At 52.0% G+C, this 25,123-nt stretch overlaps 2 protein-coding genes and 1 long non-coding RNA gene across 4 annotated transcripts; all 3 read right to left on the bottom strand.

The window, feature by feature from the left end:
• Positions 1–104: 104 nt before the first annotated feature.
• On the bottom strand, positions 105–11,786 carry MRPS21 (mitochondrial ribosomal protein S21). The gene is made up of 3 exons (XM_006036657.3): positions 11,722–11,786; positions 10,834–10,987; positions 105–465 (listed from the first exon to the last, which is right to left on the bottom strand). Exons 2-3 carry the CDS (start codon positions 10,914–10,916, stop codon positions 285–287), a joined length of 264 nt encoding a protein of 87 aa, XP_006036719.1. The 5' UTR covers positions 10,917–10,987; positions 11,722–11,786; the 3' UTR covers positions 105–284.
• Positions 11,787–12,886: 1,100 nt separating this feature from the next.
• Positions 12,887–15,343, bottom strand: LOC102376417. Its single transcript, XR_325265.3, has 3 exons — positions 15,174–15,343; positions 13,772–13,856; positions 12,887–13,166 (listed from the first exon to the last, which is right to left on the bottom strand). It is a non-coding gene; the product is annotated as an uncharacterized LOC102376417 (long non-coding RNA).
• Positions 15,344–17,722: 2,379 nt separating this feature from the next.
• On the bottom strand, positions 17,723–25,114 carry CIART (circadian associated repressor of transcription). Of its 2 annotated transcripts, none has more exons than XM_006036656.3 (6): positions 25,086–25,114; positions 23,492–24,016; positions 22,941–23,016; positions 21,561–21,639; positions 20,776–20,899; positions 17,723–20,532 (listed from the first exon to the last, which is right to left on the bottom strand). In XM_006036656.3, the coding sequence occupies exons 2-6, from the start codon at positions 24,002–24,004 to the stop codon at positions 19,951–19,953; spliced, it is 1,374 nt and encodes a 457-aa protein (XP_006036718.1). In that variant the 5' UTR covers positions 24,005–24,016; positions 25,086–25,114; the 3' UTR covers positions 17,723–19,950. The 2 variants fall into 2 exon arrangements, with proteins under 2 accessions (XP_006036718.1, XP_025048803.1); XM_025193018.1 differs by lacking the exon at positions 25,086–25,114 and adding an exon at positions 24,633–24,665.
• Positions 25,115–25,123: the final 9 nt, after the last annotated feature.

Genomic DNA, 25,123 nt, shown 5'->3' with positions numbered 1-25,123 from the left:
GACAGAGTATTATTTAAAGGGATCATACCCCAATGCGAAACTGAGCTCTAAAGGTATGAATGAGGGGCTTGCTTCTGCATGTACCACCCACGCTGAGCAGGACAAAAGGGTGAAATAGAGTCTTTATTGACAGATAGGAAGTGAACACAGCCATTGCCCTGTTGGAAAGTGGTGCTCGGACTCTCTGGCCCATTCAATCACTGCTCTCACTGCTGGGGTGAGCTGTGACTCGGGACTGAGTGGCATTTCCCCCCAATATTTAGTTCCTTGCCTTGCCCCTGGATCTAGCAGCCCAGCCAGGGGTCTGGCCGATTCTTCTGCAGGAGGAAAGAGATCTTCCTGGCCATCTCGCTACTGTAAATCCGCCGACACGTCTCGTAGGTCTCGCGCTGCCTCTTACGGCACGGCTTCTCATAGTACCGGCGCCGCTTGGCCTCATCGATGATCCCGTCTATTGTCAGAATCCTGCCGAGAGCAAAGGCAGAGTCAGCATCCTCATTTTACACCCTGACAAAGAGGCAGCACGGGCAGCTGTGCAAGCATTCGGGTGCTGAGTTTACAGCATGCTGCTGCTGGGGACTGACTGTGTGGAAAACCAGAAACAGAACCCTGGAGTCCTGCCTCTCAGCCCCTTGCTCCAATGGCTAATACATACCTCCACCCACTCGTGACTTCTAAGTGACAGAGACATATATGACAGCAGCAAAAATAATTCTCCCAACACCTTTTCGATACACAAGAGACCCTTTCCTGCAGGATCCAGTCAGCCACAAGCTGAGTTCTCAGAACAGCTGATTTCCATCAGCCACATCAAGTCACAAAGCAAAGGGGGATGTCGGAGGAAGAACCCGTGTCCCTTCCAAAGCTCCTGTATTAACCATCCCCTGGGTAATTTCTGCAGCTGGATCAAGTTTCCAATGATCCCTAGGAAAGCAGTATGAAAGGGAGTGAAATCTGCCAAAGCTGGAAGCCTGGCTTTGGCCCCCATATCTCCAAATCTCCAACACTTTGGGAAGACAGCGGATGCTGGCAACCCACCTTCCCACACCACATGACATGGGAGAATGTGATACCCAAACAGGATGAAGAGCTAAGGTGGCAGCTGTACCAAAGCCAAGCAAACAACTCTTCAGCAACCAACTCTTGTCCAGTGTCACTTCTGCAGCTATCAGCTCCTGAGGTGGATGATGCTGTGTGTGATATCAAGCAGGGCTCTGAAGGAATCCAAGTCCCTCTGCCTCGGTGGCAGTGCCAGCTATGAGCACCGAGGATGGATTTCAGAAGAAGATGGGGACTCGCTCCCTAAACTTGGAAGTGACCCTGGGCAACTCTGGCCTGATCTATAGGAAATCATGAGTTCTTCCCAGGGGAGGTATTATGCTAACTAAGCTGCTGCTCTGGGGTGGATGTATTCAGTAGCTCTGGGTCCCCAAACCAGCACCTAGATACCCTGTGTAGATCAGGGCTTGTTCTTCACTGGTAAACACTGTGATCCAGGCCACTTAAACTAGCATGCCAAATGAAAAGTTACACAGCTTAGTCACATTGGGAGGTCTCACAGGCATGCTCAGGCCAAGTCTTGTATAGTGTCTGGTCCTAACTAGCATCCAGCATCACAATATAGCAGTCACACCTGCCAGTGCCCGGACCTCTGCGATCCACTTCACCTGTGTAGTAGCAGTCCCAGGTGCTGCCTCCTCCAGCTGAGAACATCTCCAGCTCACTGTGACAAGACAGCCTAAACCACTACTCCAAACTCCTTCTAGCTCCACCAGCCCCTGGCTCCCGTGCTGCCTCTGGAGACAGGTGTAGTGAGCTCCACTCCTGTGCCAGGTAGGTGGGACCCTTGGATGCTGACCAGGGTGTTACATCCCTGCTGGATGGCTGCTTGTTCATGCTAGCCTTCCTCAGGGTCTCAAACTGAGCACTGAAGACTCAAGAAGTCTGGGTTCCTCCTTGCCCATTAGTCAGACTGCAGTCAGCGAGACAGTAGCTTCCAGGCTGCAGGTGGGTGTTTAACAGGCTCTGACAGGGAGCAGAGTGTCCTAGCTCTGCTGCAAAGCTCCCCTTCACTGGAAAGCCTTGATCAAATATTCAGGCTGCAGACATCCAGCTGCTAACCAGACCCAACACAGACATTGCAGAACTCCAGTTTCCTGGGCAATTAGACTTGCTAGAAATCCATTTTCCATGAATGGTTCTGCTGCTTCAACGCCGCGCAGTGTCCTTCTCCAGACACCGGGCTCTGGGTCACACGGCTGTCTGTCAAGATCCAGCCATTTCAGACACCCCTGGCCAGGCCAGGAACAGCATCTTCTTCTACTTTATCCTGCACAAACTTGGCACAGAGAGAAATGTAACAGCTGGGGAAACGGAAGAAGAAAGATCAATGGAAATGAGGTGCCCGCAGTCACCCAGTGAATCTGACAGGGTCAAGAACAGGGCCCAGACCTCCTGGATGCACAGAGAGCAATCAGACAGCCACAGAAGGAAGGGATGGAACTGATGGATATCAGGCCAACACACCTCCAAATAGGGTGGATTTGATTTTAAATCAAATTAATTTAATCATGATTCACACCACAATTTAAATCACTGGTCAGGAAGTCTCAATTTAATAATAGTTTTCTACAAAAATCCCTGTTATTTGATTTCCTCTATTCATTTAACTTCTTGAAACTTTGCACGTTTAGAGAGAGGTAAGGGCTTGACTGTGTGTACACAAACTTGCAGAGAGACAAGAGGGCTGCAGGGTGGGTAACCAGGTCTGTCATCTCTCATCTCCATATACAGCTGTTAACAAGGATGTTATCTCTGGAGAGACAAATCCACAGTTTGAGAAAGGAAACTAAGCATCAGAGATGCTTAATGGGATCTTCTAGACCAGAGTGGGCCAGATGTGGCCTGTCAGGCCATTCTATCCGGCCTGTGGGGCCCCTAAAAAATATAGATAATTAACATTAATCTGCCCTGGGCTGCCTGTCATGCGGCCCTCGATGACTCAGTAAGCAGCCCTCTGCCCAAAATAATTGCTCATCCCTGTTCTAGACTGAGCACTGATTCCCATTGGGTAGAGTGGTTTTCTTTAATCTTTACTAATCTATAAAGAAGCCTCTGGGAACCCCATAAGATTGGGCCACTAACATAGTCCGTGGCCTGTTGTGACCTATTTATAAAACTTTTCTAAAAAGGTTACATGAATATATTGTCCAAATAATATATAATTAGAAGTTATAATCCCTATTCCATGATGATATCTTTGAGCTTTAACGTATCTTAAAATTATCTTTATATAGATTTTTTTAAAAGCATCTTAAAATTAAAAAAAAAAAATACAATTAAATGAAAAAAAATCTGATTAAAAAAATTCTATTTTTTAAAAAAATCATTGATTTTTATCCACCCTGCCTCCAATGAGGGAAAACTGGGAGGGGTAAGAGGAGGCAGGGTGTTAATTAGGGCCCGCTACATGTTCAAATTAAATCTGGATAGAAACCAGCTCTAGAGTTCTTACATATTTTCAAGGACTAACTATAAAAAGAGTGGGTTGGCTCTTTTTATAGCTGGAGAGTCATTTTTATGGTGTGATAATTACTTTCCACACGTGGCCTGTCTAAATATATTGCATGCTTAACCAGTTAAATGCATAATAATTATTTTGCACACACAGCTGTCTTACTTTGCATGTGTGGCCAATCTAAATTTATTGTGCGATTCACCAGCAAATTGTTTAATATATGTAACGTGTAGCAGGGACCTCAAATAAATAAATATTGCCATTTGGGGTGGGAACATTAGCCTCACAGCAGCTCTGATGGGACCCAGGAGTCAGGAAGTGAAAATGACTTGCTTATTTTCTGTTGTCCAAATAAAATGAAGTGACAAAAAAAAAAAGAAGAAATTGTGAAAAATTGGTGGCAGAGAGTCCATTGGCACCTCCTTCCCCCTTCTTTGGAGTGGAGTCTGTAGGACTCAGCATGTGCACTTGTGTTATAAAACTGCTTTGGAAAAACAATATATTTTTTTAAGCCTGACAGCTTCCCTCGGCAAAGTTCAAGCAGATTCTAAGTGGAAGCTTCACATGGCTCTGCAAGCAGCCAGCAGAGAAAACGTGTGTAAAACAAATAGTCGTGAATGGACTCAAATCCCTGCCCAAGAGTGCCTAGCAGCCAATCGGATACAGCTCTGTGGCTGCCAGGTGCCCTCCTCTTCTCAGGAGAGCAGCCAACCTGAAAACAGGAGGCTTCAGCACATCAGGCACCAGTTATGCAATCTCATGTGCTCAGCAGCGGTCCCGTGGGCAAGGACAGAGGGAGACACATGTTCAGCTTGGCAGCAACGCAGGCATTTTACGAACGTGCTGGGAATTTTGCTGTGTCTCTGAGCAGACGCCGGTGATGTAATTCCAGTCCTCCGTCTCCACTAGGATCTGCAAAGCGACTGGTCAGAACAAGAGAGGATATGTCAGATCACACATTGTGTGCGCTGCTGGAAAAGGGAGTGGAGCAAGATTTGCAGGGCTGGGAGGAGACCCCAGCTGGGAGTTTTGCCAATGAGCTGATCCTAACGTGGTGAGTTAAATGTCTCACGTGGCTGGAAAGTAGATCCGCTCTTGGCAGTCAGCTCCAATGCTGCAGTGACGCATGGGAAGCCAGTGCAGCGTGGAACCAGCCTGCAGGAAACGCACGGCTCTGGAGTACAGCACACATCCCATGACAGTAAAGTGGACGATTTGCTGGGCCCTATTTTCTGCCCACTGCCTTCCAGTTTAGCAAAGAGCAGTTAGCTACACAAAGTGTCCACTGTCTACATTAGCATCCAGAACCCATAGAAACAGTCTCCTCCAGTGCTTCTCAACCTTTTTAGACTCAAGGCACCCCTCAGAAAATGCGAGAGCCTGTTTTTTAGCTAGAGAACAATAACAGAGTGATTCTTCCGTTGCAAAGAACTCAGCCCACAGCAGGGCAGGGTGGCTTTAACATGTTGGATTTCCTTTTGAAATCTCTGGTTTATCTTGTCTGCATACCTAACAGTGCTAACATGTGGGGAACCCAGTGGCACCCCTGAAAGGATCTCAAGGCATCTAGACTGACCTAGCCCTGTGACTTTCAGGGCTTCCATCAGAGGCATAAGGAGCTCTGAAAACCATGGTAAGGAGCCTTGATGAGGCTTTAAAAGCTGAGTGCATGCTGCCGCTGTAATGAGCACTGCTTATGCTGAATGAGGATAAGTGCAGAGCCTCTTCAGTCTGGAGACCATCCACTTAAAGGGAGCACACTTAATATTAAAGGCATCTATGGTGACCATAAACAGCTTTGGAACGCCACCCCCTTTATGTGAAGAACATCTCGGCTCTCGGGTAGTGCAACTCCAGCCTTTGCTCACTCTCTCTCAGCACAGAAGCCAGGTAGAAAATGGTGGGGGGGATGTAGAAACTCACACCAATAATTAATCATCTTCCACAATATCCACAGCATCCTGCAAATCCAAAGGACTATATAATGATATGTGCCTGGAACCACCAAAATGCAGCCACCTCTGGGGCAGAAGACCAAACCAACAGATGCAGGCTGCACTGCAGAGCAGGGCCCAGCAGGGAGAATAAAAGCTAATAGCTAACCTGATCCCTTTCCTCCTTCATCTCCCAGCTCTGGAGACAAAGGGAAACAAAAAAAACTGTCTTCCCAGAACTCCTTCATCAAGCTGCTGATCTGGATTCACTCCAGTCCCAGGTAAGTGCAATAAGTACTTTATAAAGCAGCAGAGAGGTTTCAAGCTGATCCTTCCCAAAATTTTGGCAAGGAAAGAAGAAACAAATGCAGGGATCCTATCAACTCACCCCTCAACCCACACCAATACAAACTTCCAGGAGGAAGGGGTCATGATATAGGCAGTCACTCCCACGTGCATACGCCTTCCAGGAGATCAAAGGCCTTAATGGAAGCAGAGGCCTGCTGCCAGCACTGCGGACACCGTCACTGAGACAGAAAGTCAAAATTCTGCCTTGTCAGATGCTTCGGATTGAAGCCAGCAGAGGTCAGTACACTCACAGGACTTCGCTGAGTCTGTGCCTCTGCATTAAATGTGTGAAACCACAGCTACCTGTTGCCACAGGTGGCAAATTGCATGGAAAAAAATGCAAATGTGTAAAGTAAGTAAGTGTAGGTGTAAGTAAGTAAGTAAGTAAGTGTAAAGTAAGTAAAACCCCAGAGCCAGGCTGCTGAGATGTAGATCTGGCAGCTTAGCCAACCCTTTGTGCTCTGAAAGTAACTAGAGGTATGATGGGTATGTTACCAAGGGCCTTGGCTCCCTAGTCCTCAAGCACAGTAGTTCTCAACCTTTTTGGGACCAGGATCCATTTGGAAACATCAATGGTCAGTCCCAACCCAGTGCCCCTCACTCTCGACCTGCTGCCCCCTGGACCCCAGTGTGTGGGGCAGGAGGTGTGTGTGGGGGGCCACAGGAAGCCCCAAGAAGCCCCTTGCAGACTGGAACCCTGCCAGCCTGCAAGGGAAAAGCCACCGTTTCCCATGTTTTTCTCCTTAAAGGAGAATTCACTTTTAAAGTTTGTTCATGACCCTTTCATGTATTTTTGTGAATCACTTTTGGGTCACGACCCACTGGCTGAGAAACTGCCAAGTGCACAGTCCATATTGCCATTGCCCGCACCAAGGGAGCCTTTCCTTTACAAGCCTGGACTCAGCGGAAGGCCTGAAAGCAGGGGGGTAGATCCCTGCAACCTGCATCTGTTCTGCCCCTGCCTGCAACCCTGGGCAAGATGCTTCACCTCTGCTGGCCTATATTTGCTTTCTGTAACCATCCACCTCATGGGGAAGGGAAAGGACCAGGAGGCTCAGGGCTGGTGCAGTCACTTGAAATCCTTAGCCGGATCCCGAAGAGGCATCACGTTGCCTTTGCTGACCTTGCCAGCTGACCGAGGGAAGTGGGTCTGAGGGAGGCTTTGTCAAAGCCAGGCTAGAGCATAGAGCTTTGGCTCCTACGTTCAGGCTTCTTATTCATTGCACTCTAGCATATAGGAGAGTGTTCAAGCACAGAGAAAAATCCCTAGGAACCTACATGCCAAGAGACATGATACTGGAGATAAGCAGGCTCTCAAACTAGACCTCAGTCCTTACAGCTGGAGAATACAGGTCCATTCTTGAGTGTTCTGCCCAACAAGCTCAAATTAACCAGACAGGGTCATGCCATGGCCAGAGAAGAACAAGGGAAAGAACCAACATGAGCCCATGTAGTTAGACAGATGCCCCCATGCTGTTCTGAATGGCAAGACAGCAAATGCCATGGTACAAGGAGCAGACGCTGCCCAATGACTATAAAAGATCATACATTGAAGCTTTCTGCTCTGAAGTATGAGGAACTGAGGAATAAAAGCAAAGAAATATCCTGTCCTCACACTGACATTTTTTTTTCAAGCAGATATTACAAGTTAACCAAAGAAACCAGTGCTGGCAGGGTCCTCCAGAGGTCACATTTAGTCCAGCGCTCAGCTCAAGACAGGATCAGCCTTGTCTGAACCAGCCCAGATACAGGTCTGTCCAACCCACACTCAAAAAACGAAAATAATGGAGATTCCACAACTTCACTAGCAATTGGTAACAGTGCCTGGCCTTGCACTCGGTGCGTGCATCGTATATAATATGCATATGCATGTATAAAGCTCAAAGCTATGACACAGCTATGTGCTCTAACATCCACGCTAGCTCTTTCCTTCAGAGCTGGAAGTAGCTGAGTCACCGTTCCCCATTGCGCAGCTGTAACCTCCCCCACTCCTTGTGCTCTTTCAGAAACAGACAACATTTTCTTTTCCAAATGCCTTCCATCTGAAGATCTCCCAAGTGCTTCAGGATGTTGCCAAACCTCCCTACCAAATGGGGACGTTATGCTCATTTCACAGATGGGGAAGTTGAGGCACAGAGACAGAGAGGCAGATTCCACCTCTCTCTTCCAATCAACCTTCTCTTATTGACACAGGGGGAACTCTTGAAGGCTCAAAGTCCACCCCATACCAGAGCAGGGTTATTCCCTACAGCTTACTTTCCAGCGCACTGACCTCATTAATTTCAAGTGACGACAGTACCTGAACCTGCAAGCCAAGATCTCAGCATTAGGAAACACTTCCTGCTATTCAGCTGGAGTTCGTCCAGTCATTCCCACCCCTTCCTTTCCAGTGAGAACAACTTGTACTGCTCTAAGCAACTCCCCTTGCCTCTTCCTTTTAATGACCTGCAATACAGGCCACCCTGGACAGGCTTATGAGGTGGGTGGAGATCAACGTGATGACATTCAATACAGAGAAATGTAAAGTGCTCCATCTATGGAGAAATAATCCCCAGCACACTTACAGACTTGGCAGTGCTACGCTTGCCGGCACCACAACTGAATGAGACCTGGATGTTATGATAGACAACAAAATGAACACAAGCCACCAATGCGATGCTGTAGCTAGCAGAGCTAATCAAACACTGGCATGCATCTACTGAGGCATCTTGAGCAGGGCAAAGGATGTCATCCTCCTGCTCTACTCAGCCTTGGTGAGACCACAGCTGGTGTACTGCATCCAGGTCTGGGCGCCGCACTCCAGGAAGGAAGTGGAGAACGCTGAGAGTCCAAAGGAGAGCCATGTGCATAATTAGAGGCCTAGAGACCAGGTCATACAAGTAGAGGCTGAAAGACTTGGGGCTGTTCAGCCTGGAGAAGAGAAGACTCAGAGGGGACTTGGTGGCAGCCTATAGGTATATCAGGGGAGAACATCAGTGCCTGGGGGAGCAACTATTCACCAAGGTCCCCCAGGGGAGGACAAGAAATAATGGGCACAAACTGATTGAAGATCGCTTCAGTCTAGACATAAGGAAAAACTTCTTTACAAGTCGGGTGCCGAGGGTTTGGAACAGGCTCCCTCCAGAGGTGGTGTAGTCACCCACCCTTGCAATCTTCAAAAAACATCTTGACACCCACCTTGCTGGGGTATTCGATTCCAGCAGTCTTAACTGCCTAAGGGGCTGGACCCGATGATCTGTAAGTTCCCTTCCAACCCCTAATGACTATGAAACTATGTTTCTAATGTTCCCCTCAACTGATTGCCAAAGGGAGTCATCCTATTGCAGACCTCCAGTACTGTCTTGATTATGAGGAGACGTTGCACATTGTACAATACTGTATTTCCTCACAAATCACACCCCACCCCCAAATCAGACATGCATCTTAAGGCTGAATTAAGGGAAAAAAAGGTGCTTCCAGAGTCAGGGCTGAATCCTGAACATCACTGCTCAGCCACAGCTACATTTTTAATCTTTTTGCACCCGCTACTGAATTAGCAGCAGCTTCTGGCAGCTTAGTTAAAATTAACTGTGACACCAGAGAAAGAAGCAGAGCTCCAGCAACCATTACAGTGTCTCCATGCTTCTATTCTGACACAGAAACCAGCTTCCCTTCTTAAGACACCCACTCTGCTTTTGGAGAGCAGCTTCTTGGGAAAAGGACACGTGCAGTATGCAAACAAATACAGTATTAGGTAAAACAGCTTTTCCCCTGAATAAAAATCCGTAACTACAGATAAAAAAAAACAAACCTTGAATTGCTGCTGCCCCTACAAAATGCCAAAGGAGACTCAAACTGCAGCAGAAAGGACCCAAAAGGTTAAATGCACTAAATACACCAAAACGAAAACTGCACTGGAAACAATAATTCTGACTTGTTTTTGCTTTTTTTACTGCACAAAAATACTACAAGGACAAGAAAAAAAATCAGACCGGGCTGAGAAGCCTGGATACAGCCAGAGACTGCAAATAAACCAAGTGCCAATTGTAGTAGGGTCCTTCAGAGGCCAATTTATAATCAGAGCAATACAGCGTAGCTGTTAGACATGAACATTACCTTTTCCACCCTTGAAATGTGACATGAACATTATTTTTTCCACCCCTGAAATGTGACCGATACATTTAAAAGTTAGCGTCTGAATTTATGAATGGTTCAGATCCTCATTGCTGTGACCTGACAACACCCACTGGGAAGACGGGCAATGCTGGGTGAAGCTGTGAGACCGTGGTTGCTTCTACATCCATTCTGAGCTCAGATTCGCTGGGCTCCGTTTCGCTTGAAGCTCAGTTTTATTGCTTTGGGGTCACAGGGAGTTCTTTGCTGAGCTTGGAGGGCCTGTCATGATCAGAAGCCAATTTTCTTCAGAGGGTAATCACAGATCATAGTAAAAGCAAGCCAGAATGTGGTCTCTTTGTCTAACCTCACTAGACTGAACCCTGCTAAGCCCAGCCAGGTTTCTCTTGATCCCCTCCAGGTGACGCATAGAGGGGAACAGACAACCCAGACTCATCAGCTTTTGAAAAATGGCTCCTCTGACTTCCCTGTGCCCTCGTCTCCTTCGTCATATAGAAGGAAGAAAAGAATCCAGTGTCCCAATCCCGAATCTACTGGGCTAACCACTAGAACACAAGACTGATGGTGCGACACACTAACAAAACCCCCCTGCCCGCACGAGTGCCAAGAACATGACTGGTTCATACATAGGGGGTTAGGTCTGTGTTGTGCCAGGGCTGACAGTAGCCTTATGTAGAGTTTAGATGATGGATTGTATAGAATGGCTGGGACAGGACTGATCCTGCCTCAGGACTAGATGTGACCCCTGGAGCTCCCTTCCAACTCCACTGCTCTAGGGGGGATTCTTTGCTTTAAGAGCATGACATGAAATCCGAGCTGCAGCTCAAGTACCAGCAGAGGGGGTTCAGGGAGGAATCCCTCGGCTCCCTGTTAAAACACAGCTGCCAACGGGGCCCAGCAAAGGTGGCCACTGCCTCTTACTTGTTCAGTGACCTATATGCCGCCTCCACATCCTTGTTCTGCACCATCACTGTCCGGGCAACGAATTTCAGGTGACTCGCCATGGCGGCTGTGGAGGCCGAGGCTCAGGAGGCACCGGATCGTGACTGGTCTCCACTGCACCACAAGCGGGGACCTAGAAAGGTGGGGAAGGAAAGCCACAGACTTAGACTCATAGACAATGAGGGTGGGACGGGAGCTCGGGAGGTCACATCTAGTCCAACCCCCTGCTCCAAGCAGGACCAGCCCCAACTACATCATGCCAGGCAAAGCTTTGTTCGAACCAGGCTTTAAAAACCTCCAAAGACGGAGACTCCAACACCCCCGGGGGGAACCCGGTCCAGTGCTTCACCGCCCTCCTCGGGAGAAACTTTTTCCTAATATCCAAACTTGACTCCCCCTGCTGCAACCGGAGCCCATTGCTCCTTGTCTGCCATCTGCCCCCACTGAGACCAGCCCAGCTCCATCCTTTTTGCAACCCCTGCAGGGAGCTGAAGGCTGCTGTTCAACCCCCTCAGTCTCCTCTTCTCCCGACTAAATCAGCCCAGGTCCCTCAGTCTCTCCTCACCAGTCCTGTCCCCACAGACACTTTCCTTGCCCTCCGCTGCACTCTCTCCCACGTGTCCACATCCCTCCCAAAACTGGACCCCGGGCTCCAGATGTGTGTGGCCTTGCCAGCGGGGAGCCGCCCTGCAATGAGCTGGCCGCTCCCGCTCATGCACCTCTATTGCCCCTGCCTGCGCCCCCCTCACCTGGGCCTCCTGCGCCCTGCCTGCCTGCCCCGGGGCTGCTGCAGGGCTGGGGGTGCCTGGGGGGGGTCTCCTGGCACTGCCCCTTTACGGGGAGGTGTCTCGGGGGGACCACGCTCACCCCGTCTCGCGCCCCCCAAGGTCCACCGGGGTCACAGGCGCCGCCACCGGAAGCGGAAGTTGGAGCAAGAGGAAGGGCTGGGGGTAAAAGGAGGGGGTGGGGAGACTGGGGGCACTGAGGCAAGGGCAGGGGGGTAAAAGGGGGCAGGGGGCAAAAGGAGGGTGTGGAAGCCTGGGGTAAGAGGAGGGAGTGGCGCAGGGGGTGCTGCCGCGGCCCATGTCAAGCACCCACTGCTCCCCTTGGGCACTGCCTGCACGGCGCCCCCTTCCTCTGCAGGCAGGGACCAGGGCGATGCCCCCTGCCCTTGCTGAAACGAGAGCAGCCTGGCCAGGCCCAAGCGCCCTGCCATCACGAGCCCGGCCCCGAAGCAGCCAGCTGGGCTGACGGTTGTGGGGGGGGCTGTCTTTCCCATACACCGGCGCGGCAAGTTCAGGGGCGGGGTCTCTGTTTCCCGGATCTCTGAGACACGCTCTGATTCCACCTTTGTGTCATTTCCTTCATCCCCACGGGCTAGATCCCCATTGCTGTTTAAGCAGAAGCAGAGAAGATTGCAGCATGGCATGATCCCTTGACTCCGGGAGCTGGGGCTTTAAGGGAAATACCCTCTAGGGGGAAATCATGGAAGAGTCAGGCTGGCAGGGCCCCGAGGAGGCTGCAGCCCCCTGCTCAAGGCAGGATCAGCCCCATCTAACCTGTTCTTGGAAACATCCAAGGATGGAGATTTTGCCACCTCCCTCAATAGCCTGTTCCAAATGTGGCATGCCAGCCAAGCCTGTTGAAACCAGCCCAGATCTTTACAGCAGTGAGAGACTGATATTTGCGCACCAGTGTGGGATTACACCATCAAGCCAATCCCATATTTCAGCATAGTCTGCACCTCTGTGCAGGAGGTCCTGCAGGTGGCATGGGTGCCCCAATTTGTCCTGGCATTGGATCACTTTTGTGTGTCAAGGGGCAGGGCAGTTGAATCAAACTCCTCCCGATGAGTGATCCAGGGAGCCACCTACATTTCAGTGACCGGGTTACGGCACGACACATGAATTAGCCAGCGGTGCCCCAGAGATGAAAACAGAGGGAGCCAGGAAGTGACAGGAAGGTGAGTGCACTGGGCAACCAGGTAGGACAGATTAGATGTGACTTTGAGCAAATGAAAGAGAAGCGCACGCAAGATGCCAGATGAGGTTTATTTATTTCCCCTCGGGAGTTCTGCCAAAAGTCAGACGTCGGTACAGCGCGATTCTCTGCTGAGCTGGGGAGCAAAGAGCGTTCTGCTTGTTGAAGACATGGGGCAGCAGGCACCAAGTAAATGCACTATAAAAGGCAGGTTAGATAATCACTCTGTCAAGGAGCATTTATGATCAGGGCAGGGTTTGCAGTTGGGGCTTCTGAGTTCCCTTCCCAGCTCTGGCCCTGAAGCCGCGTCATCTCCCTGGTGCTCTGTATCCCTACAGGAAAACAAGGTCAAATAACCCTAACCCTACCTGGGGGCTGGAAAGCCTCATTCACTGCCCTCTGTAAAGTGCTTTGAGATCTCTCATAAGAGACGCATCTGCTGAGCAGCACAGAGAGGTCACGTTATCTGCCACTGCCTGTTCATCAGACCCACTCTACCAAGCCAGTATTTAATGTATCCATCAGGGGGAGGTTACCAGCAAGACTAGGACGCCGTGAGACCAATGCTGGTGACATACTCCCCGAGATCAATCAATATCCCATTAATAAATGGGGAAAGCTGTCATTCTCTAGAGCGCTGGTGTAGCACAAAGCCCTTCCCGAGGGCCAAGGCTCGGGACTGAGAGGCGCCTGGGGAGCGAAGTGCCCTGTTTATTCACAGAACAGTGGAAATGAAGGAGTCCCCAGGCTCAGCACCACCTATCACAGCACAGGGAAAATGGTAGCCAGTGAAGTGAGGCCCGGTTAAAATCCTCTGGGATTTTAGGAGTCCCCAGTCCCACCTCATTAAAAGCACCGGGGGAATCTTAGTTTAGCTTCAGTTCAACTCAGCACCCTGTTGCCCAGCTGTCAGCAAAAATCAGGTTAGAAGTCTCACCTTGGGCTCAGCCCTGAGATTCAGCAGGGATACTATGAAACAGCCTCTCCTGCCATATCCTGATGCTTCTGGGTCCTGAACCACCCTGGAGCAATGAAAGATAAAAAACATCAGAGCCTTCAAATCATCTCCAGTCGGCCTTTAGTCATTGTCATAGACTCCACTAGTTTAAATCAGGATCTCTACAATTCTCAGGGACCTCTGACCCCATCACGCATCCAAATCTCTGAGTCATAAGTGCAGAGGTGGGTCAGCACTTGTGGGGCTAGAACTGTTAGCTATTAGCTATTAAAATGTAAATGAACCCAAAATGTGCATCCATTTGTGGCTGCGAAGGAGGGAGGGAAAGGAGGGGGGGGTGGTGGGGACACAGCAAGAGCCAGCAGCTGGGAAACGAATCTGATTGATATCCCGTTAATAATCCAGCGGCTTTTTAATGACAGACCCCGTTATTATGGGCTTTTATAAATGGGCTGTAAAAAATTCAGTAAGGCCTGAAATGCAACAGACTAGGTCTTCTCGGGTGAATGTTCCTTTATTTTAAAAGCAGTGTTTTAAAAGGGGAGAGAGGTCTGACAACAGGATGGAGAGCCAGGATTCCTCAGTGCTAACTTTGTCGCGGTGGGGTAGAGGTCGCTGCATTTCTCTGGGTCTCAGGGTATGGCTATTCTGTGAGTCTACCACAGCCTAGCTTTAAACTAGCAAGCATGGGCATTTCTCATAGTTTGTGAAGGTAAAGAGCTCAGTGCAAGCTACCTACCTCCAAATAACCCCTCCTAGTACCCCAGACAGCTAGTTTAAAGCTAGCTTGGATGTGTATCTCCTCTGCAAGGAAGAGAAACCCGTTATCTTTCCCCCACCTCAAAACCAGAGAAGGTAACACTTCCCAGTCTTGCAGCCAGACAGAAAGGTGGCTTGTGTTTGCAAAGTGCTTTGGAAAGTAACATCCTAAGTATTATTAGTACCTGGTCAGCATTACTGTATGTATTCACACATCCCCCCAGCTAAGACCTGCACTTTGTTTTGCAGAGGCAGACTGAAGAAGAAAAAGGATTTTTCCTTTTAACTGAACGGCTCAGAATCCATTTCTTCCTTTAAGGCCTGCACCCCAATTTTCACTTGCTAATTTTAAGGGAAGGAGGTGAGTGTGGTAGGTGGGTAAATAAGGTACATGCACTAAGATGGTGTTGCACACCACTGGTGAGAACGGGCCTGGCTGAGCTGTTGCACTCTGCTGGGTTAAAATCCACCTTAAAAGTGCCTCAGCGCAGATCTGACCAGCAGACCAGACAGATTCAGCAGGGGGTGAAGATAAAAAATCAGCTCCTTCAGTTTTACGGGGCAAGAGATTCTTAAAAATCTCTCATTAGAGAGGTAGCACCAAACCTCAGATACCACTTACCTTGAACCACCAGCCAGGAAAGCAGCCTCTGTGGACTCCCCGTTGATTCCTCCCTTGCATCTCATGCTTGCTCAGATCACTCGTCAGCAGAGGGTTATTTTTTGTTTTTGAGACACGCTGTCAATGGAACCCAGTTTTTGCCATTTGAGGCTGCTCCCCACCCACTTCCTCCTGCCTTCAGGAGCAAGAGATTCCCGAGTCAGACCGAGGATTTGAGGAGTATGGGCTGGGCTGGGCTGGGCTGGGCTGGGCGGATGCTGGCTCCCCCTTGCTGTCCAATAGCACCATCTACTTGGGCTGGGCCAAGGGGAAGTAAAAGTAGCCGCTGAGCTTGGAGGGACCAGGGTTGGGGAAGCACAAAGGGGGACATTAAATGCCTTTGCTTTGGAGAGAAAAGGTCTAGTTATCTACCTGTGTGAGTGTAAAGTCGCAGAGCCCCAAATCCACTCCATAGAGGTGGAAGAGCAGATGTGGGATGTTGCCAGCTCTGACTAGGAGAGATGGTCCGTAGCACATTGTCCATGGAGACTGCAAAGGATGGACCATTTACGCCATAGGATGGACCACTCAGTCCCAGCTGGTGTGGCAACCTGCCGGCTTGTGGCCAGTACCCAATGTAAGCCCCAAATCGGGGTTTGGACTGAAGGACTGCGATTTGGGTAGGTGAAGGTGGAGGGAGGGTGCGCAGGGGATTGGGTGCTTTTATTGTAATGGAAGCACAGGTTTCTTAATGCATGTTTAAGATGTGTGATGGAAAACTTATGATAGAGGATTTATGTGTATATTTAGAAATATATTTTAATTAAAAATAAAAAAGCCCAGTACCCCAAACATATCCCTGTACACACACATGCACGCATGCACATTTCCTCTCTCGTAAGTCTGGATCATACGTTAATGCTAAGGGGACCAGACATCCCTCCCCACAGGGTGGTCCTTGCATGGGGGCCCTGGCGTGTCTCTGGCCTGGCCTGGCCTCGCCAGGGCACGCTGGCTGGGGGCCGCCGTAGTATTCCTTAAAAGCAGCCCAGTGCAGTGTTCCTTGAAGGTGCGTGTCCCCCCTGCCGGGTCGCCATGGAGACGGTCATCCGGTCTAATTCCCCCCTGGCCTATTCCCTCGCTCTGCTAAGCATTCAGCGTCCGTGATTCATAAGGGCTACCCCTCCTCCAGCATATGGTACGGGCCCAGGGCAAAGCTATCCAGGGGCCAGGAGAGGAGCTTGGATCCAGTCCCCACCCAGCAGAGAGCTCAGCTGCCAACGGGGGCCCTCATTAGCACCCTGCCAGCAGGAAATCACCTGCTTCCAGAGGTTAATATTATTTGAAGCAGCTAGATGGGAGATCCTGTTCACTCCCTGCTCCCACTGCAGGGCAGTAGTTCTGGGGGAGGCTGTTTGGGATATGGGTTGCCCCAACCACCCCCCTGACGTCCAGACCTCCCAGGGCCTGGCTGCAGTGCACTCACCCTCCTGCTCTGCTGGCTGTCGTCACCCAGGGGCTGGGGAGAGGATCTCACCCATTCAAGCTTCTTTCCCAAGAACACGTGCAGCCCCGTTGCAATGCAGCCGTCTTGCCAAGTGCTGGGATGAGGACAGCCCCCCTCGCTGTGCGCAGAGCAGGATGCTGCTGTCCAACGGCCTTGTGGGCTTTGGAGACAGGCTGAGCCAGGCTGGGATGCTTGCAAGTCTGGCATGCCTATCTGCGCCCCATACCCCAGGTGCCCTGGCTCTCCTGCCTGCTGCCCTCAAGAGGAAGAGGTGCCCCTGCTCCATCCCTTGATAGCAGGAAGCCACAGGGGCAAGGATCAGTGCTAGGCCAGAGCAGTGCAGAGCTCAGCAAGTCAGAGCCTGCACCAGGGCGGGTGTAAGCAGCCCGACCGCACGGCCCAGTCCAGTTTTGCTGCTGTCAGCAGGCAGGGAGCAGGAAAAACAGCAGAGGGGATGCAAGATGGCCTTGGCCTCTCCCCTGCTTTCTGCGCCCCCCACGTGACACTATGGGCCTGCACTACAACTCCCACAGCCTTCACCCTTCTGTGCCTCCAAGGGCTCGCGCCCAGCTGGATGAGATGAAGTCACCCCCAGGCAGCCTGGCTAATCCCCTCCTTCCTGGGAGAACCTTGCCACTTGCACAGCCCAGTTACAGTCAATCCTCAGCTATCTAAAGAGGGCTGGCAGCCCCTGAACTGGCTTCTTCCACATTATTTCCTCCTTGATTTTCCTACTCAGACTCCAAGATCCCTAGGGGCAGAGATGCTCTTTTTGGCCCGACCCTCTGACCTCTTATGTTCCAGGGTCTTGGGTGGCAACAGGGCATCATGGACACCATTGCAAAATGAACAATGCTTACAATCAAGGTGGTTTCTTTATACTAAGGGCTCCTAAACTCATCCAGCCAAAGCTGCTGGTTCAGAGGAAAGCCAGAGCACCAGGGGGTCACAGGGTTCTCAAAGCCTATTCAAGTGTGGTTCCCCCAGGAAAAGATGGGGCTGTTCTCAAAAAAAGCCAAACCACGCCAAAAATAAATAAATAAATACATAAATAAAACCTGTGGAGCATGAACACTTTAAAAGGGCCTTCTTTTCAGTGAGACGGCTGGCCTCACGCCAGTGATTTTGATCAAGGAGCTCCCCAAAAGGGACGTCTGAACAAGGTTTAGCTCAGTGGCTCTCAACCAGGGTGCCTGGAGATGCTTCCAAGGGTGCATTAGCACTATTAGACGTGCAAACATAATTCACAAGATAAGCACAGAGATTTCAAATAGGAATCTGTAGTGTTAAAACCCTTTTGCCCTGCTGTGGCTTTGCTGAATTCTTTCCAACAGAATTGCCCTGGTATTTTTCTTCAGTCAAAAATCAAGTGCAAACTAAGCGCTGACATTTTCCAAGGGGGTGCCTGGCATCTAAAAAAAAACGGTTAAGAGCCACTGGTTTAGCTTTTGATAGAAGCTGTCTCCAACAGGCTGCCAGTCATTGAGAGCATGTACTATTGCTCACAAAAAAAGCTATGTTCTAGCACATGAAAACCAAGCACAGGATGCTTCCCCCTTCAAGACATGCGAGCAAGGCATTTCATGCCCTGCAGTTTGAGAGATCCATAATACACCGTGTTCCCAGCCCCAGAACAAGAACGAAGCCTTCCCATCGCTCCTTCAATCAAACAGCTTGAAGACCAGCCTGCAGCGCAGCCCAGCTGTTGCTGGCTCTGGCAGGCCAACCTTAGCAAGCAGCTGCCTGTCTGAACTGGGGGAGGTTTCTTGCCTTAACGGGCGAGGGAGCTTTCTGGAGGCTTGTTTGGAAGAGAAAGTAGTCAGTTAATAAGGCACTGAGCAGCACTAATTAGCTCAGTTCAAACCAGGTTAGGATTGATAGCAGGGACCTGGCAAAATGTTCTTCTTTGGACTGATAGCAGGGACCTGGCAAAATGTTTTTCTTTCCTGCCCCTCCATGGGCTTCATGCCCACTGCTGTGACCCCAGCCTGCTGTGAGAGCCAGGCTGGCCTGATGTGGAAGACTAACTCCAGCTGCTGAAAGGCCCCTCAAAGGCCAGTGACATAGCGATCTGTTATCTGGGGATACTCTGAGCTGCCAGTGCAAGCTGGGGATAAAAGTGACCTGAAGCTGGGGTCTTGCAAAACAGGACAACCAAAAATACTTAACTCAAGACCAAGAACAGAATAGGCCATATGCCAGCTATGGGGTGATCATCACTGAGCCACATGAAGGGGGCGGGTGCCTTCCCCAGTCACAAAGCGGGTGTGTGATGCCAGGGGAACGCGATGAAGACAAGCACAGCTACGCCTCCCTTACATAACAGCTTTGCGTTCTACAGGCGTTCAGTGCAAAACATGCCTCTAGCAACCAGGGTTTATGGAAGCCGGAGGGGAGAGACGTGTCACAGCTCACAGATCGTTAGGAGCCAGCAGCAACTCGTTAGCTGGATAACAGCATGGCACCCAAGCTGTCTGTGTCTTTCAACAAGGCAAAGCGAGGAATAGGAATAAAGAGCTTGTCCCAACAGCAAGAGATGTAATTAGACCCCAAGAGACCCTAGTTTTGTGTCTTGTCCCTGCTGGAAAATGCTAGGAACAGACATTGCATTTGGTCCTGGATAAATTGTGCCCGTGTTTGTCGTGGAACAGAACTATCCCAGGATTGTGTCTACCCCATTGCCCTTCTAAATCTGGGTTTAGAGGCTAAATTCACTGCTGCTTTCCTGCCATAGATTCAATGATGCGATCCCAGGATAACCGTGCAGACATACTTCATGAAGTCCCAGGATAAACTGTTAGCACTTTTCCCATGAACCTTTAGGGTTTGTCCTGGGACAGTGATCTGAACAACTACACTTTGCCCTGGGATAGAATGGTTCATTCCAGGATAAATGCAACATGTTTGTAGCCTGCCATGCTTCCCACCTTGCTTATGAGGCTCTACAACTAGTTCTGATGAGGGAACAGTGTTACTGCTATGCTACTAAGGGAAAGGGCATTCACAGAGTGGCAGGAAGGGGAGAAACAGTGCCCCTCTATGTTCCTGTCCTCCTGTATTTATCACTATTTCAGCCCCATGCACTGATCTGGGCACAGATGTGGCTTGAAGCCCTTTAATACAGTTATATCTCCTTCCTCCTGGCTGCAAGAGCTGCTCAGGACAGTACACACGCGTGAAATATCTCACTTAAAAAAAAAACCAGGCAGAAATAATAATATTAATAATAATTACAAAAAAAAAAAAAAAAAGAAGAATTCACAGATCTGGGGAACTGTGTGGAACAGGGCATCAACAGTTGCCCGCCGGTATCCCTGCAGCCAACAGTCCCAGATCTGAGCTCCCAGTCCAACCAGTTGCTTTCTTGGACTCTTTACTGGACTTGGGCAAGTGAGGCAGAGATTTGGAGTAGGTGCTCGAGCGCGGCCCCAACAGGTCGTTGCTTCTGGCTGCCATGGCCCCAGGCAGGCTCTGGCATCGTGGGGGCTCCGTGGTCCCTGGAGGCTGCTTGGGGTGGCAGCAGGCTGGTGACGTCTTGTCTGGGGTGGCAGGTGCAGAGCGGAGGAGGGAGCTGGGGGCCAGCAGGTTGTTGTGGAGGAAGAGGATGACACTGTAGGCGCTGGCGTTGAGGCCGAGCACAGCCTGCCCCATGGCACTGTTCCAGGGGCCCAGGGGTGGGTTGCAGATGGGAGAGGTGTGCATCCATGTCAAGTTCATGGCGGACCAGTCCGCCAGGAGCCGGGCCTGCTCCTTCCATGCTGCCGCAGGGTCTGGTCGCTGGGCTGTTTCTACAGCAGGACTCTGGACGGGGTTGCTGCTGCGAGCTGCCCACTTGCCTGGGTGGCTGCCTGCCACAGGGGGCCTGGACTGGGGCTGAAGGGGACAGAGGCACATTACCTCCTTGCTGAGGCTGCACCTTCCCTGTCATGGTCCCTCGACTTGGCCATCTCCTCTCCCATATCCCTTCTTTCCTTGATGTCCCCACCTCGCCCAGCAGCTCAATGCTACCCCAGCCCTCCAACAGGCCCCCTGGACTCCCCTCAGCCCACACAGGCTGAGGGATGTTGCCAATCAGACATGGACTCTGAAGTGAGCAACAAGGCTGTGGCCTCTCACCTTGGCTGGCTTGCAGGTCTCCTCCTGGGTGCCGTGCTCAGGGCAGGAGCTCTTCAAGGCGACACGAGGGAACCAAACCTTGAGCATCATCTCCACCTGCAGCAGGGTGCCCAGATATCGCTCCCTGCAGAGTGAGAGCAGAGCCCTGGTGACTCAGAGGTCAGGAGGTGTCTGCTTTACCCCCACCCCAGTGAGATAGCCTGGGTGGGTACACCACAGGGGCATCGTGCCCTTGGGGGTCAGGGGAGGGGGGTCAGACTGATACTCATGTTGGGGGGCCTGGGTAAGCCTGGCAAGGGGTCCAGAAGCAGCTGAGAAGCCTCCAAAACGGGCCAAGGGCTGCAATGGTGCAAGCTCTACTTGCAGAGCACCAGAAACACAGTCCCTCCCTGCAAACAGATGCCTGCTCCATCCCAGGACCCAGGGAGGCTCCTTCTGCAATGGGACCAAAAGGCAGGGGGAGATGGTAGGAGGGTGTCTGTGGTTTCAGCTGAGGGCAGGACTCAGTGCAAAACCGCACCATGGAGTCTCTCAGGGCATGGTGACAAAGGACAGGCTGATGGTGGTGGGGCCAAATGCTTGTCATTCTGGCATGTCTGTGCTCTGGGGCCCATCAGTCCAGCTGCAAGGTGCGGGGAGCACCAGCACCGCCCTGAGCAGCCTGTGGAGGCTGGAAGCCAGGATGAGACCTCCCCAGGCTTGGCTTGATGCTAGGCCTCCTTCCCATGATGGGCTGCACAGATCCCCTGCAGCTCACGAGAGCTATTAACTCAAGTCCTACTCACCCCATCTCCGGCTTCTGCAGCACCCCAATGATCCGCTGGATCCTGTCCATGGCCACACTCTGTTGGAAACTGCTTAAACCTGGGGAGATCAAAGGGAGGCGCAGGCTGTGAGCCTTGACTGCTCTGACACAGGGTAATTAACCAGGCCTGGAAGCCCACGCAGAAGGCTGAATCAGCTTCTAGGCTGCTCTCAGACTCTGGCTTCCCTGGGGAGCTGATTGCAGCAATTATATGCAGCCGGCACAAGGCGGGGGCTGTGAAGGCCCTGAGATGCAGCTGGGGTGGGGAATCCAGCAGCTTGGTCTCCCAGGCAGGGGATGTTCCAGCCACAGAGCAGGATCAGCTCCCCTTGCTGATGCAGCTGCAGTCAGTGAGAGCAAACTCAGCCCTACCGTGCTGAGTCAGCCCCTTATGGAGCAGGCAGGTGTCTGGGGCTCTGTGAACACCCCAGTGGGTGGGCACCACTCCAAGCTAGCTGCAAGCACCTAGGAGATCCCAGGAGTAGGCAGAGCCAGGCGCAGGCAGCTCCACACATGTGCTTAGTGCCAGTGCAAGCACACATAGGTACACGTGCCTGGGGCACGGCAGGAGTGAAAGGGAAAGGTGGCTGCCCACGTGGGCATGGAGGCTGGTTACAACCGGTGCTACCAGGGCAGGATGCCAGGGCCTTGCCAGCTCCCTGCAAACTCCATCTGCTTTGCATCAAGGCAATGAACAAGGAGCTCCAGAATCATAGGGCACCCTAGGGGCACTGAACTGGGGCAAAGGTTAGGGCAAAGGGTAAGAAAAGTCATGTCTGTGCTTTTATAGCTGCTGCTTGGAAGGGGAGACTTGGTTGCATCAAAGCCCCTGGGATCAAAGCTCTGTTCAGCACTGAGAAGCAGGGCTCCAGACTATAGCTAAGAGAGCAGCTGGCTCATAAGATCCCTGCCCATGGCAGGCCAGGCCCTCCCCCGCCAGCGCCTGGAGCCCATGAATATTTCACACCAATGCTCTGTTGAGCTCCAGCCCGGAGATGATGAAATTCCAGCCCCACAAAGCCGGCTGAGGGGGTGCTGGGAGACAGCAAATCAGCTTGGATACCAGAGACAGCAGAGCTGCCCATGTCGCTGCAAGCCAGGGGTTGATGTACTGAAGTCCGAGGGGTTTTAACTGGGGCATAACTGAGCTGAGCCATTGACCCCAGGCATAAAGGCCTGGATGTGCCCTATGAAAGGGGCAAGATTCTGCCCTTGATGGGGGCAGGCACTGGCCAGCAAGGGAGGGAAGGGAGGGCAGGATTAAGCCTGCTCGCATGGTCCCTATGCGGGCCTGGAAGGACCAAATTATGAGGAAACAGAGAGAGGGAATAGGGAATGCACACGTGTGAGCCACACTCACCTTTCTCATAGCGGCCCATCTTCAGCCCATTCAAAAGCTCCATGAGAGGCCGGATGAAGCCCTGGAGCTCCAGGCACTGTGGGGACAGAGTGGGGAGTCAGCAAAGCCTGTCTGGAGAGGTTCCCCAGGACCTTCCCAGGGAAAGGAAACTGGTGGCAGAGCCCCCCCCACAACCCTAACAGCCCCCCCATTCTTCCACTCTCCCAGGTCACCTGAGATCCACTCCCCTTGCTGTGCCTTGTCCCTTAACCCATGGGCTGACACCCCTGCAACCTGTCTGGGGCATTCCCTCCCATCCCACTGGGTGGATCAAATGCCCCCTGGCTTCTGCCCTCCTCCCGTGGCTGAACAGCACATGGGAAACTGAGGCACAACCACCATGATGCTCAGAATAAAGCTGCAGACTGGGCCTCGCAGGCTCACATGACCCCAGGGTCAGCCTCTTCATTTGGTGGGAGAGGGGACACAGCCTGGCAGGACCCCAGCTAGCATCAGACTCTGCATGCCAATCAAAGGAGCTCTATGCCCCTGCACGTCCTCATAGCACTCACCTTCTGTGCAAACAGACGGTCCCCTTCAGTGCAGGCTGCCCCTGGCTCCTGCCTGGCCTCCGCCTCCCTGCTCCTCTGCCTCTTCATCCCATGGGCTGGCATCGTGGCAGTGTATTCAGGGCTCCCCCTCAGCCCCTCTGAACGCATCAAGCGCTTGCGGCCACTCTCCAACCTCTGCTGGCTTAGACGCCTGCCGGGCAGGCCGTTTACCCTGTCCGTCAGGCATGCACGGGCAGGGGGGTACCAGTGACGCTGCCCGGCAGAGCCCAGCATCCAGTGCTGGCGGTCCGGGCACAGCCTGCTGGGACTAGTCCATGGGGCCTTGGTTGAGAACAGGCCCCTCTCATCTGGGGTGGCTCTAGGGCTCAAGGAGCCATCCTGCTCCTTCTCTGCCTCGCTCTCGCTGCCAGACAGGAAGACACCCACGTCTGAGCCTTCATCCTCCTCCTCGCCAGGACCGCTCTCCACCGAGTACAGAGACTCACAGGACGACATGCTGCAGGAAGACTCCATTGTGACTGGTATCTGCCAGAAGACAAGGGGGAGGCATGAACAGTGAGAGATGAAGGGGCTGCAGTCACCATGACCTCAAGGGAGTGGCTGGATCCTGGTACTCAGCTCCCTCCGAAGCCCAGACCCCACAGCCTCAGCATGCAGCACTGTGGAGTCATCTCCTTTAGGGAAGCTAAAAATAGAATAATTTCCCCTGACAAAGCTAAAAATAGAAGCCCCCACATCTTTCTGGGGGCTACAACTGAGATACAAAGGGTTAAGGAACAAAGGAACCAATTTTATTCCTCTCTCCAAGGCTGGTTCCCCAGCAAGAAGTCATGGATGGGTGCCACTAGGCCACCCCCAGGACGGGTCTTCCCTGAATTACTGGCAGAGGGTGCCCCTGGGGGGCGGGGGGCATGAGGCTCTGTATGCCCCAGCCCAGCATGCCAGGAGCAGCAGGGACAAGGCACAGGACCCGTCCCAAAGAGCCCCTGCCGCCGCAGTCACCAGCGGTGCCACTCCGCACCGGGGGGGATGGCAGCGCATCCCAACACTGTGCTACACAGACAAGGGCAGCTCCCAGTCAGGGGCAATCCAACAAGGGTGTCCCTCCCCAAATCATGAAGCCAAGAAGCAAAACCCCTACTTCAAGATGCAAACGCATCTAAATATTTCAGACAGGCGCCCCCGCCTCTCTCTCCGGCAAAGCAGCCAGCTCAGCCAGCTTGTTCCGGGACCGGACCGCGGCGCCACAAAGCAAGCGTGAGCTCAAGCCTGCCCCCGCCCCAGCCACAGGGGCCGATCACGTCGCTGGGATCCAGGGCCATGGGATGACTTCTCCTTCCCGGCTCCCGGGTGCTACCCAAACAAAGCGAAGAAATGGGAGGCTGGTGAAGAGACTGTCTCTCCTGGAGGGGCCTGAGCCGTGGCCAGGGAACCCCTTTTGTGGCAGGGGGCGACTGTGGCAGCTTTGCAGGAGACCCAGCGCCAGAGCCGGGCTTGGGACCAAAGCAGGGAGCCGGGACCCAGCACACCTTACACCGGGGAGGTGGGGCTGGGCTCCATAAAAGCAAAAATCAAGTATAAAAGAAGCCCCCACCCTGTCTGGCGACACGAGGTCCCTGCGGCGGGCGGGGG

Source organism: Alligator sinensis, unplaced genomic scaffold (assembly GCF_000455745.1).
Source record: "Alligator sinensis unplaced genomic scaffold, ASM45574v1 scaffold838_1, whole genome shotgun sequence".
In the NCBI taxonomy this organism is placed as follows: Eukaryota; Metazoa; Chordata; order Crocodylia; family Alligatoridae; genus Alligator; species Alligator sinensis.
The sequence above is the reverse complement of the archived record's forward strand: the minus strand, read 5'-3'. Positions and strand labels throughout refer to the sequence as shown.

What these genes read in the sequence shown, in the direction of transcription:
- CIART (XM_025193018.1), bottom strand. An exon ending in ACCGTCTGTTTGCACAGAAG is followed by an intron (nt 23,017 to 23,491) that starts GTGAGTGCTATG and finishes CTGTCCCCACAG; the next exon opens with TGCCTGGAGCTCCAGGGCTT. An exon ending in CTGCAGAAGCCGGAGATGGG is followed by an intron (nt 20,900 to 21,560) that starts GTGAGTAGGACT and finishes CTCACTCTGCAG; the next exon opens with GGAGCGATATCTGGGCACCC.
- MRPS21 (XM_006036657.3), bottom strand. Translation starts at nt 10,916, where the DNA reads ATGGCGAGTCACCTGAAATTCGTTGCCCGGACAGTGATGGTGCAGAAC. An exon ending in GCATATAGGTCACTGAACAA is followed by an intron (nt 466 to 10,833) that starts GTAAGAGGCAGT and finishes TGCTCTCGGCAG; the next exon opens with GATTCTGACAATAGACGGGA.